The sequence below is a fragment of the Triticum urartu genome, chromosome 7 (assembly GCF_003073215.2).
Source record: "Triticum urartu cultivar G1812 chromosome 7, Tu2.1, whole genome shotgun sequence".
NCBI lineage: Eukaryota > Viridiplantae > Streptophyta > Magnoliopsida > Poales > Poaceae > Triticum > Triticum urartu.
This window is the reverse complement of record NC_053028.1, coordinates 593,828,040-593,840,937: the sequence shown is the minus strand read 5'-3', so window position 1 is coordinate 593,840,937 and position 12,898 is coordinate 593,828,040. Positions and strand designations below refer to the sequence as shown.

Sequence of the window (12,898 nt, the reverse complement as noted above, 5' to 3'; positions counted from 1 at the left end):
TGTGTGATGTTGCGCGCGTGTGTGTACGCATACCCATGCTACTGCTGTGTGCCGTGTGTGTGTGTTTGTGTGCGTGTGCTGGTGTGTGCGTGTGTGTTTGCTAGTGCATGCGTATGTACGTGTGTGTGTGTGATGTTTGTGTGCGTGTGCTGGTGTGTGTGTGTTTGCTAGTGCATGTGTATGTACGTGTGTGTGTGATGTTTGCATGCTTGTGTGCTGTGTGCTGCTGCTAGGTATGTGCTGCTGCTGCGTGTGTGTGTGCTGCTGCCTGTGAGTGTGTTGCGTGCGTGTGTGCTGCTGTGTGTGCGTGCGTGTGGTTGCTGTGTGTTTATGTGTTGCTGTGTGTGTGCTACTGGCCTCACACTGATGTTGCGTGTGTGTGCCACTGCCCTCCACACACATATTATATGAGGAGCAAAAGGGTCTTCTCAGGTGTCATTTAGTCTTAAAATGGACGAAAGTGTTATAAAAAGCATAAAATTTAGACTCGTTGTTAGATAGGAAAGAAAAAGGTATTTAGTGTCAAATAAGAAAACGAAATTTAAGATAATGTTAAATAAGGAATTGTTTCTCCATATATCACCCCATGCATGAGTGGAGCGTTCGTGCAGCAAAGTCCATTTATAGATAATTCCTAGACCAAAGTTTTTTCCATCAAATGGCTTGTTTACTGAGTGCCTGATACTGAATCAGGCTTTTGATTTCAAACTTTGAAAAAACATGAGTGTGCAATGTGGCAAGGAGTGGGTGCATGGACCATGAGTATCAGTTAAGCACATGCTACTTTAGGCTTTGTTCGGTTACACCCTGTCTCAAGGGGATTGGAGTGGTTTTGGCAGGGATTTGATTTGTATGGGATTTAATCCCTGCCAAACCCCTTCAAAACCATGCCAACCGAACACAGCCTTAGGAGTGGGAGTAGGACATATGACTGGCTGAAATACAACTAGAAGAGATGTGCATCTATCCGAATCTCCATCTAAAGCGAGCGGCTGATCCATGCACGGCGTGTCTCATGCATGGGAGATAACAAAGTTTTACAACTTCTCCAAATTTTACTGTTCATCAGGGTTCATTTTGGTTGCTGTCCACAAAGAAATGCAGTCATTGAGAAAATAGATTGCCATTAAATATGCACGCAGCATCAGCCATCAGAGTCTGGAAGCCTGGAACCGGCATTAAAATGCGAGGAAAGGCTTAAACATTTGCTCAACAAAAAGGAGACCCCTGAAGATAAAACCCACCTACCACACTAACAATCTACACAAAAGTGGTTTTGCTACGATGGAGGTCCCGCATCATTGCCTCCAGGTTTCCAGCTTCCCACGAGCCTGACTTGTCTACCGTCCTCCCTTGAAGTTAAAGGAAACATGGAGCACGTACCGCATCCTGATCTGCTCTACGTTGTAAACAATGTACTCATTGTACAGCAAGCTACCCTGCAACCAGTGACATGGTTAATCATCATAGAGCTCCTGCATTTCTACAGGGTTGGATTACAACAGTGTACCGACAAAGTGAACAAAACAACATACCCTCTTTGAAGGTTCCTCTTTGGGTTTTCCCAGTGGAACAACAACGCCATCCTCAGTGACCTTCGACTCCGCTGGTGCCATCTGGCCAACTCCTTTGGTACTGCATCAAAATGATTGAAACCAGATGTTTCTCATACTCGTATCAAGCAGCAACAGCAATATTTATGTTATTAACCAGATGTTTCCAACTGATAGAATTGTGCACTTTACACACAACAATATTATCCCCCATCTGATCCAGTGGTCTGGGAATAGTACTGACTAAATAAAGACTTGATTTTTGTAAGGAAAGACATAATGTAAAACTGGTGTTCCTTTTCGAATCAAGTGAGCATTGGAATTGATCGAAAGCATGTTGCATCAGAAACTGACCTTAGTTTTCCCTTGGGCAGGTTATCAGCATCGTATTTCGCATTTAGTAGTTCATTCATATCGCCCAGTGCAACCTGGCAGATGTAAGTTGAGTAAACGTTAAAAGCAGACCACATAGAAATGCAAGTCATCAACACATGAATAACCACACAAAAATGGTTGGGCTCTTGAAACCAACACTCAATCATGGATAAGATGAGGTGAATAATACAACGCTTGGGCTAACATGTAACATGCAAAATCCCAGATCCTGATATCTTGGAGGTGACAACGATAAACAGACCTCACATAGAAGCAGCACCCCAGATCTAGATGTTTGTGAAGCATAGCAGTAGTTTGCACTCTTGGAGAACATATCGGCAAAGTAAACCCCTTTTCCAAACATGTAGCCAGTAACAGGCGCTTCAGGAGGAGCAATTCTCAAACCTGAGAGCAAGAATCATGTTAGTTTTAAAACTGCCATTCATTTATACTAACAAACAGTTGAGGCTATAAACAAAGGCAGTTAACATAAGAGAGGCTCCACCAGAAAATACATTCAGATAATGATGAAGCACAAATTCATGCAGATGAAGGTAATTAGGTAAATTAATCTTAATGTACATTTGATGGGACCCAAATGCTATTTCCGGGAACTAGGAACAGCAACTAGTATGTCATAACTCATACTCCCTCCATTCCATAATGTAGTGCTTCCTCTATCCCCGTGCTTCAACTTTGACCGTAAATTTAACTACCAAGACCGATTGCGGCGGGAGCAAAAATTATATCAGTGAATTCGTATTCGAAAGAAGTTTCAATTATATAATTTTTTCTCCCGCCGCAGTTGGTCTCGTTGGCTAAATTTATGGTCAAAGTTGGACCTCGGGAAGCGCGGGCGCACTATATTTTGGAATGGAGAGAGTAAAACAAACAAGCAAATCTATTTCTATACTTATGAATAAAAAGCTTCAATGACAATCGTGGATAGCATTACCCTGAGAAAATATCCCAGCCCAGTTGGACAGCCGAGAACCATGCCATAAAAGCATCCTGTTTCCTGCACTAGCAAACTGCAAGAATATTTTGAGAAATAGACATTTATAGCAGTTCTCTTGAAATGCTTAGACGCGGCGGATTAGGAAGACCCACTGACCTTCTGAAACCGCTCTGTTTCACCATGTCTTGACACCTTAAACATTTGTAATATGTCAATAGTATAACCCGAGTGTGTTTTGCCATGTGTATTCGTCAGATATGTTTTTATCTGGACAGCAGAGATTTTCAAACAAGGTTAAACCCAAAATCCTTCAAGAAAAAACTGGACAAACATCAACATTCACAAGATTAAAAGAATAAATGTAGTGGATAAGAAGTAAAGCCATTCAAGCGTGATAAGTCAATCAATAAAGTACTCAGACATTTTAAAAGAAGAAAATGCTAAAGATATCCCCACTTTAGTTGTTATAATGACAGTTGCACCTTCATGCACCTGGTGAGCAATATGTAATTTTAAGAGCCGTAAATACCATTGTGGGTCGAGATTATTTGTAGAAGTATTACCATAGAGTACTCTTTTGAATGAACTTCAAGAGGCGTAAAGTCACAATGAAGTTGCTTGTATCGAGCATACAGTGGATCCTCCTACATTCCAGAACACGTTGCAGTTAGGTTGCAACATGTGCAAAGGGTATACAAGCACAAAGATGCTTTAGTTACTTAAAACAATGGGAAAACAAGTTTAAGCAACAAGTAGAAATTCATATCACAGTTTTGGTTATCCAAGACAGTATGAAAGCATGTTATGCATAATAACATGAACCACAAGCTTGAAAATCAAAGATAAATAAAAAATTTGCAACTGATGTAACTCCAGAGTTCAATCTTTAAACAGATTTATTTGCAAAATATCATGCCTGGTCACTTGAATCATCCTCCAGAAGCTTAGTTGCAATTTCAATCTCCCCAAGGGCTTCAACCTAAGAAAAGGCAACAAAATAACACTGAGAAGATTCCATAGAAATCGGAGGCAATAGAGACAACGGTGCAATTCATAGTGGCATACAAATATGAATATTTGCAAGAAAACAATTTGAATGTGAAACTACAAGCCACATAAATTTTGAACAACCCTGATAGCTCTTTTGAGATGGATGACAGGTAAGTTTCTTCCTTTAGACAGTAGTATGCAAGTCATAGTGGCATACAAATATGAATATTTGCAAGAAAACAATTTGAATGTGAAACTACAATCCACATAAATTTTGAACAACCCTGATAGCTCTTTTGAGATGGATGACAGGTAAGTTTCTTCCTTAGACAGTAGTGTACATGATGGAGATAGAACCACATAAATATTAGAACATCCATTGTTCCGAAAGTTTTCTTGAAAAGAATCATTTGTTGAGCATAAGATTTTAACAACTCATGACAGTTAAAATGCTGAGATTAAGCCGAACATGCCGAACATAGTAATACTATTACCATTTCCAGCTTAGCTTTTAATTTCTGAGGAGTGTCAATAAGGAATTCACCTGTCAGATAAATTTGTTAGAAGATCAGATTTGCTCCTACAAGGTATAAAACATAGCCGGATATGCTAAATATTGGCTGTAAGTTCAGTTAATCTAGAAAGTTTGGAACTCACGCATCTTCTTAAAACCAAAGTCATGAGGAATCACGGTGTAGAATTCCCTGTAGCCAAAGGTAATATAAGAAATTGTAGTAAATATAGGTCTTTAAACAACATGACATACAAATATGGTGAATGATGTCGTGCATTGCACAACTATCATTACATGCTGCATGTCATGCATTGCACAACTATCATCATTACATGCTGCAGATCCTGATAAGTCTATGCTACATAGGCAAAACAGCCATTAACTGTAGTCCATCCTAGTGACCGAACCATTTTATCAAAAATGAAACCTGGAGATGTTTACCCTTCAAATCCTCAAAGATGAACTAGCTTTCACTAAAAACAATTGGCATGTGTAATTGTTATATTTAACGGTTGCAGTCAGATAAAAACAGAAGATGGACCCACCCAGTCAATTGTTCAAGCTGTCTTCTGTCTGCCCTTGAAATAACATTGGAAATCCTCTTCAAAACATCATAGCCCTGTGGAAAGCTTTGAAAAGTCACCATCAAAATAGAGAGAAAGGACAAGATAATGGAAAATGAAACCAAGACCTCAAAATGCAAACTGTTACCGCATACCGATTTAAATCTATAAGTACTAGAGTTCATGTTATGCGATTTTCTTCAACACGTAATATGCATACTGAATTGATAATTCCAAGGAAAGATGCATCAAAATAACTCACCTTAAGTATTGTAGATTTGCTTAGCTTTCCAAGGGGAAGTTTATCAGCATTATAACCTAATTGGTTAGGCAGGATGAATTAGTAAAAGCAAATGCTACATGAGTAAGCAACAGGTATATCTACCTGTCAAAAACAAAGAACGAAAACTTTTGGGACAACATAGAACATAAAAGATCTTTTTCAACCGAATTAATCCAACTCCAGTAGTTGAGCAGATGATCATATGTATTTCTAGTATGGCCATTAACTCTTTGTATTCAGTTCCTAAAACTAACTAGTTATAACTCCTGAATCATATAGAAACCTAAGTTGTACAGATACATGTACGGGCACATCAGAACATGAAGGTGGTGATACATCATGAAGATTGCAGGGTGCTAACAATATATCAAATTAGCATATAAACACAGATAAGAAGCTCACTGTAACAGATGAATGTTATGATGCTCATGTCAGTTCAAAAAGCAGGAACTGTCAAGTTACTTACCAATTTCCATCATTTGCTGCTTCATCATACTTATGTTGCAAATGAGGGATATGAATTGGGCAGTTCGAGTTTCAAGCTTTGTCTCTTTTATCTGATCAGTAATGGAACCTTTCTTTTGAACCTGAGTCTGAAATTTGAAGACCACAGGATTAAAAACAACAAAAGTGCTAAACTGCAAAGTAAGTACTAAAAGCCAAATCTCACTGTTTCCTTGTCGACTTCACCATAGTCCATTTCAAGCCATGTGTATTTCTTTGCATAACACTCAAAATTCTTGCGGTCAGACCAACTGTTCTTTGTTTTGTCCTCAAACTTTCCCTCAAACTCGTCTATTGCTTCGTCCCGTGTTGAACAGGGATGTAGCTTTTGTTGACCTCGTGCCCCTACTCTCCCCCATCTATTGAAAACCATGAAGCTTCCACCAGCATCAGATTCTACAGTTAACAAACACTAATTAATTTTCCATTGAATGTTACACATCATTCATAGGTTCGTGGTGCTGGTGCTAGTAAGCAACAGTGACTTGCAGTTGCAGGACAAACCTAAAGCTTGAATGATATAGTACTTATTATTGTTGTCTCCAACATTAGTCTGGTTCAAGGTGGCATCATAAATCTCGTCACCCTGCAATAAAATATGTATAACGAAGATGTGAACAAAATAGTAGAAAGAACAGATAACCGTTCAAGGTAGCTACTGTACATAGTGAATACTAAGATGAATGCGTTGTAGCTACTGTACATACTACATAGTGAATACTAAGATGATACATGAAGGATGCCAGTGAAAGTTTTTGTTGGTCTATTCTCTAAACACATGGTAAAATTAGGCCTGCTAAGATGGTATATTTGGGTGCCGCCATAGGCTATCACATCTATGAATATTAAAGCCAAAGTGACAACCTGAACATGATGTAATGCATCAGATACCATATGAATGAAAATATTTAATTTGGTTGGAGGAATTGTCTAAGTTTGACATTCATGAGAGATCATGTTTTGCATTGTCTAAGTTTGACATTCATGGATAGATCATGTTTTGATTTGAACTCACTCAGCATGCATACTGCATAGGACGTAGGAATTTAGTGAACCATGGTTTCAATTGAAGTGCACACATCCAAGGTACAATATGGGTAAGAAAAATTAACCAATAATAAACTCACGCACCACTTGCAATACATGATAGGTCATTTTTATATCGTCAGGGATGTGCTCATCCAGCACTGCAGCACCTTTCTTCGTGGCTTTGACAATCTTCTCCTTTTTCACCTCCTCTTCAACCTCCCCAACACCACCTGCACGAACAAAAATGCATAAACGACCATGCCAAAAAACAGGTAAAGTTCAAACCTCACCCTCCGGTGATCAATACAAGAAATTAATAGATCAACAAACCTTTTGCAAGTTTCTTCTTGTCCTGGAAACCACCATCAGCAACTGCCACAGAATTAGCAGGGGTTGATAGCAACCTCTCAATAACATCCTTCTTGATCCCATTCGCTGCAAGTCCTCGTGCCTTGGCCAATGCCTGCAGCTCCCGGTAGCCCATGCCCTGTAGCTGTGCCGCATCCAGCATCACATCTGTGACTATTTTTTTCTTTTTCAGCTCCTCAACCTTCCCATCATCAGCTGAACCAATACACAGTGAACAGTTAATACTCAGGTAAAGTTCAGAGCCTACCACTCAATAACCAATATAAGGAAATTAATTGACAAACAAACCTTCTTCTACTTCCTTCTTGTCTTGAATACCACAATCCACAACAGAAGTAGCAGGGCTGGAGAGCAACCTCTGTAGAACATCCTTCTTGCCCCCATTAGTATTGAGCCCCCGTGCCTTGGCCAAAGCCTGCAGCTCACGATAGCCCATGCTCTGTAGCTTTGCCGCATCCAAAATGTCATTTTCCTCCTCATTTTCACCTTCACCATGCCTTTTCCTCTTCCTTTTGCTCTTGCTTTCTGCTTCGCCATCCATAACCACACCGTCTATGCCATCTACATTACATATCTCAGCTGCAGAAGCCGCCTCCTTCTCTTCCTCACGGATTGCAACGTCCAGCCTTAGCACCTAGTGGAAAAGGAATTGCAGGACGTAAGTCACAACGACAATCCCCATATGTCTCAATGTTTGTAAGCACAAAGATACACATCACAAGAGCGAAGCGGGTGTGGGCATATTACACATATGCACAAGCACATGGTGCACACATTCAGCAACTTAACTGTGCACACAACAGCAAATGCTGGCCAGCGGATTGCAGCTAGATGACGCAAAAAGACAGAGCAGGAAATCCGATAATTCAGAGAGATTTGCTGCTCCTGTCCGTGACTCTGCTACCGGTGCCGTCGAGGCAAAATTCAGAGAAAAGGAGCGCGAACAGCCCGTGACCGCTTCTACCGCCTGTGCGCGCGCGCGCTCAGCCAGCCACAGCCCGTGCCTGCCACACGCGACCTTAGGCCGCCACCGCCGCTCGTCCTTGACCCCCGACCCCCAACCCCGCGCTCCGTCAGCCCGCCGAGCCGCGCACGCCCCACAGCGGCCATCACGCCCCGCTACGCCTCCGCCGCCCGGAGAGAGACACGAGACACAATAGATTGGATGGGTGCGGCGAGAGGGGGGATGGGGCGGCGGCGTGGGTGTGAGAGAGGAACCCTAGCGTGAGCCGCGAGACAGCACCCGGTCGGTCCGTTCGTGGCTGCTAGGGAAGTTCTCGAGAAGGGAATGCGGCTCACCAGCGCCGGCTTGGTGCCGGAGGCGTCGAGGCCGCGGCGCTGCAGCTCGGCGCGGAGCTCCTCCACCCGCAGCTTCGCCGACATCTCTCGCCTTCGCCTTCGCGTCCGATCCCCTCGGCCTCCTCGTGTTCCTGGAAGATGTTTGGAAGGGAATGGGGAGGGGGGGAGGAGTTATCGAAATTTTGGGTGGGTGGGCTGGGGTTTTGCGGTTCCGGTGTGGGGTTTCTTCCGGGAGAAGGGGGGCGGAGGGTCGGAGTCTTCCTCGAGAAGGAAGGGGGGTGGAGAGCACGAAGAATTTTGGAAAAAGCGACGCGGAGCGGGAATTGGAAATATTATACGTACTGCTCCTTTTTTTTATTTTCTAACAACGAAAATATTATGGAAAATGTTTGTTTTAAACCGGATGAAAACAGCGTCGACACGCGTCCCAGCTGGGCCCTACCCACTTATTTCTCTGAGTAAATTGCATAGAAGTACCACAATTAAGGCATTGGAAACAGATTGGTATCCAGATTGGTAATTTTTACGTGTGAGTACCAACTTTGAGGCGAGACGTTGCAAAAGAGGCTAAAAATGTTGTTTATACGTATTGACAGAAAAACTGACCAGTTGGGCCCGCCCGTCAGGTGCCACGTTGGCCGGTTGGCGCGTGCCCGCGCGCTGACTCGGACAAGGCTGAGTCGCACCGTTTAGTCGCGGCCCGAGCCTCCGTCTCTGTCTCCGTCGTGCCCGTCGCCACCACTGACCGCCCGCGCCGCCGTGAGCTCGAGGTCCGCTCCTCCACGACCGCGGCCCCGCTCCGGCCCCACACGCGCACCTTCCCCACCCCGGGCCGCCCCGCCGCTCCCGCCTCGCGCTCCTCCATCCGCTTCAGCCGCGGCGCCAACTCCTCCCCTGCCTCCTCCATCGACGCCGCAGCCTCCTCCGCCTTCGCCGTCGCGGCTATCCTCATGCCCCACCTCTCCCCTTCCGCCGCCACCTCCTCCTCATCCCCTTCCCCCTCCCCGTCAGCCCCCGTGTCCTGCCCCGCCACCGTCTCGGCGCCCCGCGCTGGCGCCCCGGTGGCCGTGGAGCTGCCGTGTGGGATGGCCGTTGGCTCGCGCATCACGGTGATGGCCCGGCCAACGAGGAGGGACGGGGCGGCGTCGTGGCAGTTCATGGTGGAGCTGCTCGGCACCAAGGCCGTCCAGGGGGAGGAGCCGCCCAGGATCAGAGGCGACTTCAGCGGCCGCCCCGTCATTGAGCTCAACACCTGCTACCGCATGTAGTGGGCGCTGCCGCAGCGCTGCGTGGCACGAGCATGTCGTGGAGCTTCAACCGGCATCTGCGACATGCATACTTCTTAGAACAATTAGACTTGCAGGTGGAATCGACAATGCACAGGAGCAGCTCTGAACACACAAAATGATTTACTCGAAACATCTAATATGTATATATAAGAACAACCGGTATACAAGTGAGATCAGCAAAGCTGTTAGTTCCTAGATCAAAAACAATTGACACATGTACATGGTGTCAGCATCTAGCTAGTGTCAGAATCAGCAGCTGAATTAACCAGCCACTGACCAAAAGAATGAGCGAATTACGCAAGCTAACTATCCAGAGGGCCTCCAAATCAAGATCAAACTCGAACTCATCCTTGCTGTTTGATTCTCCAGAGAGCCGGGTGTTGCTTTTCAACTACCAAGCAGTCTCATTGTCATCTGGCGTTGCAGCATTGAGCGCTCCCGGGCTGCAGCTTCCTCCGGAGGCAGATCATGTGTTGCGGCGACTGGTAGTGCGCGGTGTAGTTACCGTCGAAGCAGCCGGCCTGGAAGAACTTGACGTCGTGCGAATACTCCACCGGCTGGCGAGTCTTGTCGAACTTCTGAACCCACAATCAGGGGAAAGCACATCCGTTTGTTAGCCTATAGACACACTGACACAAATGCTTCGATATTTACTTACTGACTGACAAAGATGGTGGTAATGACTTACTCTTAGTTTCTGGTTGTCAAACTTAGATACGATGTACTCAGCGATGTCTGATGAAATAACATAGCCCGGTCCGTTTGCGTAAGGTGGGTATACTTCTTCTTCCCATTCCTGAAGAGCAGCAGGAAAATTACATCACACTCATGTATGCTGGGTGAAATATATCACTATCAGTACCAGAACTTTGTCAGAAAGATGATACTCTATTTTTTTCTAAAATAAATATGATACTCTAATACCACTAGTAGGCATGATAAACATAACACCCTGTGTTTAGAAGACGATCATTGGATTTGCAATCATAATCATAGTTCCAGCTGGAGTTAAACCCATGCTTGCTTTAGGAAAGGCAGAGGCTAGCATGAACGCACTAAAACATGAGACTGGAAAGGGGAACTAACAGATATGACCCGTTAAACACGTACTAGTTTTTCTTACTCCATACTCAGCAATGGAAATAGTCTTTAAAACAACGAGGTCATAGCTATCCATGAAAGGGACCAGAACAATGTCACCAAAGAACTCTGCCTCCTTCTTCAGCTCCTCGTTGGCCTCTTTTTCCCATTTTGTAAATAAGTCTTCTATTAGAGTTTGCAAAGTCAGCAAAATAACTTCAAAGTTGTAGCAATCATCCACAGGTACTTACCAGAGCGACGAAGAACCGGCCAACACTGTTAGATGACTTCCTTGTAGCAATCATCCATGACTTGCGGACGGCCATCCGCTCGGCGAAATGGTTGGCTGCAGAAAGGATGCCAATGAACAGCTCGTCAGGTTCAGTCGGCAGAGGTGAGGCCTTCCACTGTTCAGACATTCCCGAGTCCATTTCTCACACTTGACTGGTTCAGCCGGCAGAGGTGAGGCCATCAACTGAAATTGGAACCAATAGCAAGCAAATTCACTGATGAAATTTGTGTTGGTTTTAACGAACAAATAGCTTCAAAATTGAGATACTACTATTAAATTTCTTAGAGAACGGCAAGGAAAAAGCGAGATTGAACTGTGGAATCAAAGGAGCTCACCTCTATCCTCGTCAGGGCCGGGACGTCGGGCCCTCGCAGCGCTGCGGCAGCGCCCACTGCATGCGATAGCAGGTGTTGAGCTCGATGACGGGGCAGCCGGTGAAGTCGCCTCTGATCCTGGGCGGCTCCTCCCCCTGGACGGCCTTGGTGCCGAGCAGCTCCACCATGAACTGCGGCGACGCCGTCTCGTCCCTCCTCGTCGGCCGGGCCACCACCGTGACGCGCGAGCCGGCGGCCATCCCGCATGGCAGCTCCACGGCCACCGGGGCGCCAGCGCGGGGAGCCGAGACGGTGGCGGGGCAGGACGCAGGGGCTGACGGGGAGGGGGAGGGGATGAGGAGGAGGAGGCGGCGGAAGGGGAGAGGAGGTGAGGCAGGAGGTAGCCGTGGCGGCAAAGGCGGAGGAAGCTGCGGCGTCGATGGAGGAGGCGGAGGAGGAATTGGTGCCGCGGCAGAAGCGGATGGAGGAGAGCGCGAGGCGGGCGCGGCGGGGCGGGTCGGGGTCGGGAAGGTGCGCGTGTGGGGCCGGAGCAGGGCCGCGGTCGTGGAGGTGCGGGCCTCGAGCTCACGGCGGCGCGGGCGGTCGGCGGTGGCGACGGGCACGACGGAGACGGAGGCTCGGGCTGCAACTAAACGGTGCGACCCAGCCTTGTCCGAGTCAGCGTGCGGGCACACGCCAACTAGCCAGCGTGGCACCTGACGGGCGGGCCTAACCGGTCAGTTTCCCTGTCAATACGTATAAACAACACTTTTAGCCTCTTTTGCAAGGCCTCGCCTCAAAATTGGTACTGACATGTAAAAATTACCAATCTTGGTACCAATCTGCTTTCAATGCCTCAATTGTGGTACTTCTGTGCAATTTACTCTATTCCTCTCCCTTATCCCCACAGCTGCACATTTCCTCTCCTATGTCCATCGTCTTCCTCGCTCCATTTTCCCTTCCCGCAGACCTCTCCTCTCCCTTTCCTTCTCCTTCCTTCAGACCAGGATCAACGCCGGCAAGCTCATGGCCACCACTACCGCCAGCTTCTGCTTCTCATTGGTGTGCACCGCTGCTGCAATGTCTGCAAGCCGACGGCCACCGCTACTCCTACCTGCTGCTACATAGCAAAAGGACAGCCTCCCCTCGCCTGCACAGGCAACGGCGGCTGCTGGAGGTGTTGCAAGGGTGTTGCCACGACGAAGCCGACGATCGAGGCCGCAGCGGGGGTTGCGCTCGCGTACCAGTTCCTGTGACTCCCGGTGCTACGATGCAGCGGTTTGCCGGCGGAGCTGCTGCTACAAGGGGCGCCGCTGCGAGATCCCGCGGGGCTGCATGGAAGCGGCCGCCGGAGCTGCAGGCGACCACGGTGTCGCGTGGCGGTCGCCACTCGCCACACATGCTATTACAACGGGAGGCTCAGGAGAGGAGCTGCACAACATCGGGTCGCCGGTGTTGTCGCGACAGAGGACCACCGGCGCTCTGT

The 12,898-nt window shown here is 46.6% G+C and overlaps 2 protein-coding genes across 3 annotated transcripts; both read right to left on the bottom strand.

Moving 5' to 3' along the window:
* Positions 1-1,107: 1,107 nt before the first annotated feature.
* LOC125522784 (poly [ADP-ribose] polymerase 2-A-like) lies at positions 1,108-8,648 on the bottom strand. 2 transcript variants are annotated; one of them, XM_048687816.1, is made up of 20 exons: positions 8,438-8,648; positions 7,427-7,772; positions 7,100-7,333; positions 6,872-6,999; positions 6,245-6,326; positions 5,907-6,136; positions 5,703-5,829; positions 5,216-5,271; positions 4,936-5,009; positions 4,534-4,580; positions 4,371-4,420; positions 3,803-3,865; positions 3,450-3,530; positions 3,043-3,153; positions 2,884-2,959; positions 2,191-2,333; positions 1,908-1,981; positions 1,536-1,635; positions 1,326-1,439; positions 1,108-1,295 (listed from the first exon to the last, which is right to left on the bottom strand). In XM_048687816.1, exons 1-19 carry the CDS (start codon positions 8,519-8,521, stop codon positions 1,341-1,343), a joined length of 2,205 nt encoding a protein of 734 aa, XP_048543773.1. In that variant the 5' UTR covers positions 8,522-8,648; the 3' UTR covers positions 1,108-1,295; positions 1,326-1,340. The 2 variants fall into 2 exon arrangements, with proteins under 2 accessions (XP_048543773.1, XP_048543772.1); XM_048687815.1 differs by having other exon boundaries at positions 1,108-1,439.
* Positions 8,649-9,842: 1,194 nt separating this feature from the next.
* LOC125519128 (hydroxyproline O-galactosyltransferase GALT4-like) lies at positions 9,843-12,073 on the bottom strand. The gene is made up of 6 exons (XM_048684004.1): positions 11,452-12,073; positions 11,314-11,348; positions 11,054-11,239; positions 10,850-10,989; positions 10,415-10,522; positions 9,843-10,304 (listed from the first exon to the last, which is right to left on the bottom strand). Exons 1-6 carry the CDS (start codon positions 11,670-11,672, stop codon positions 10,137-10,139), a joined length of 858 nt encoding a protein of 285 aa, XP_048539961.1. The 5' UTR covers positions 11,673-12,073; the 3' UTR covers positions 9,843-10,136.
* Between the last annotated feature and the right edge of the window lie 825 nt (positions 12,074-12,898).

Excerpts from the sequence above, each read along its gene's own strand:
- LOC125519128 (XM_048684004.1), bottom strand. The coding sequence starts at position 11,672 with ATGGCCGCCGGCTCGCGCGTCACGGTGGTGGCCCGGCCGACGAGGAGG. Across the intron at positions 11,240-11,313 it reads AACCAACACAAATTTCATCA|AAATGGACTCGGGAATGTCT; the intron begins GTGAATTTGCTT and ends GTCAAGTGTGAG. Across the intron at positions 10,305-10,414 it reads TTGACAACCAGAAACTAAGA|AAGTTCGACAAGACTCGCCA; the intron begins GTAAGTCATTAC and ends TTGTGGGTTCAG.
- LOC125522784 (XM_048687815.1), bottom strand. The coding sequence starts at position 8,521 with ATGTCGGCGAAGCTGCGGGTGGAGGAGCTCCGCGCCGAGCTGCAGCGC. Across the intron at positions 4,421-4,533 it reads CTTTGGTTTTAAGAAGATGC|GTGAATTCCTTATTGACACT; the intron begins GTGAGTTCCAAA and ends TTTATCTGACAG. Across the intron at positions 3,866-4,370 it reads TAAAAGCTAAGCTGGAAATG|GTTGAAGCCCTTGGGGAGAT; the intron begins GTAATAGTATTA and ends GCCTTTTCTTAG.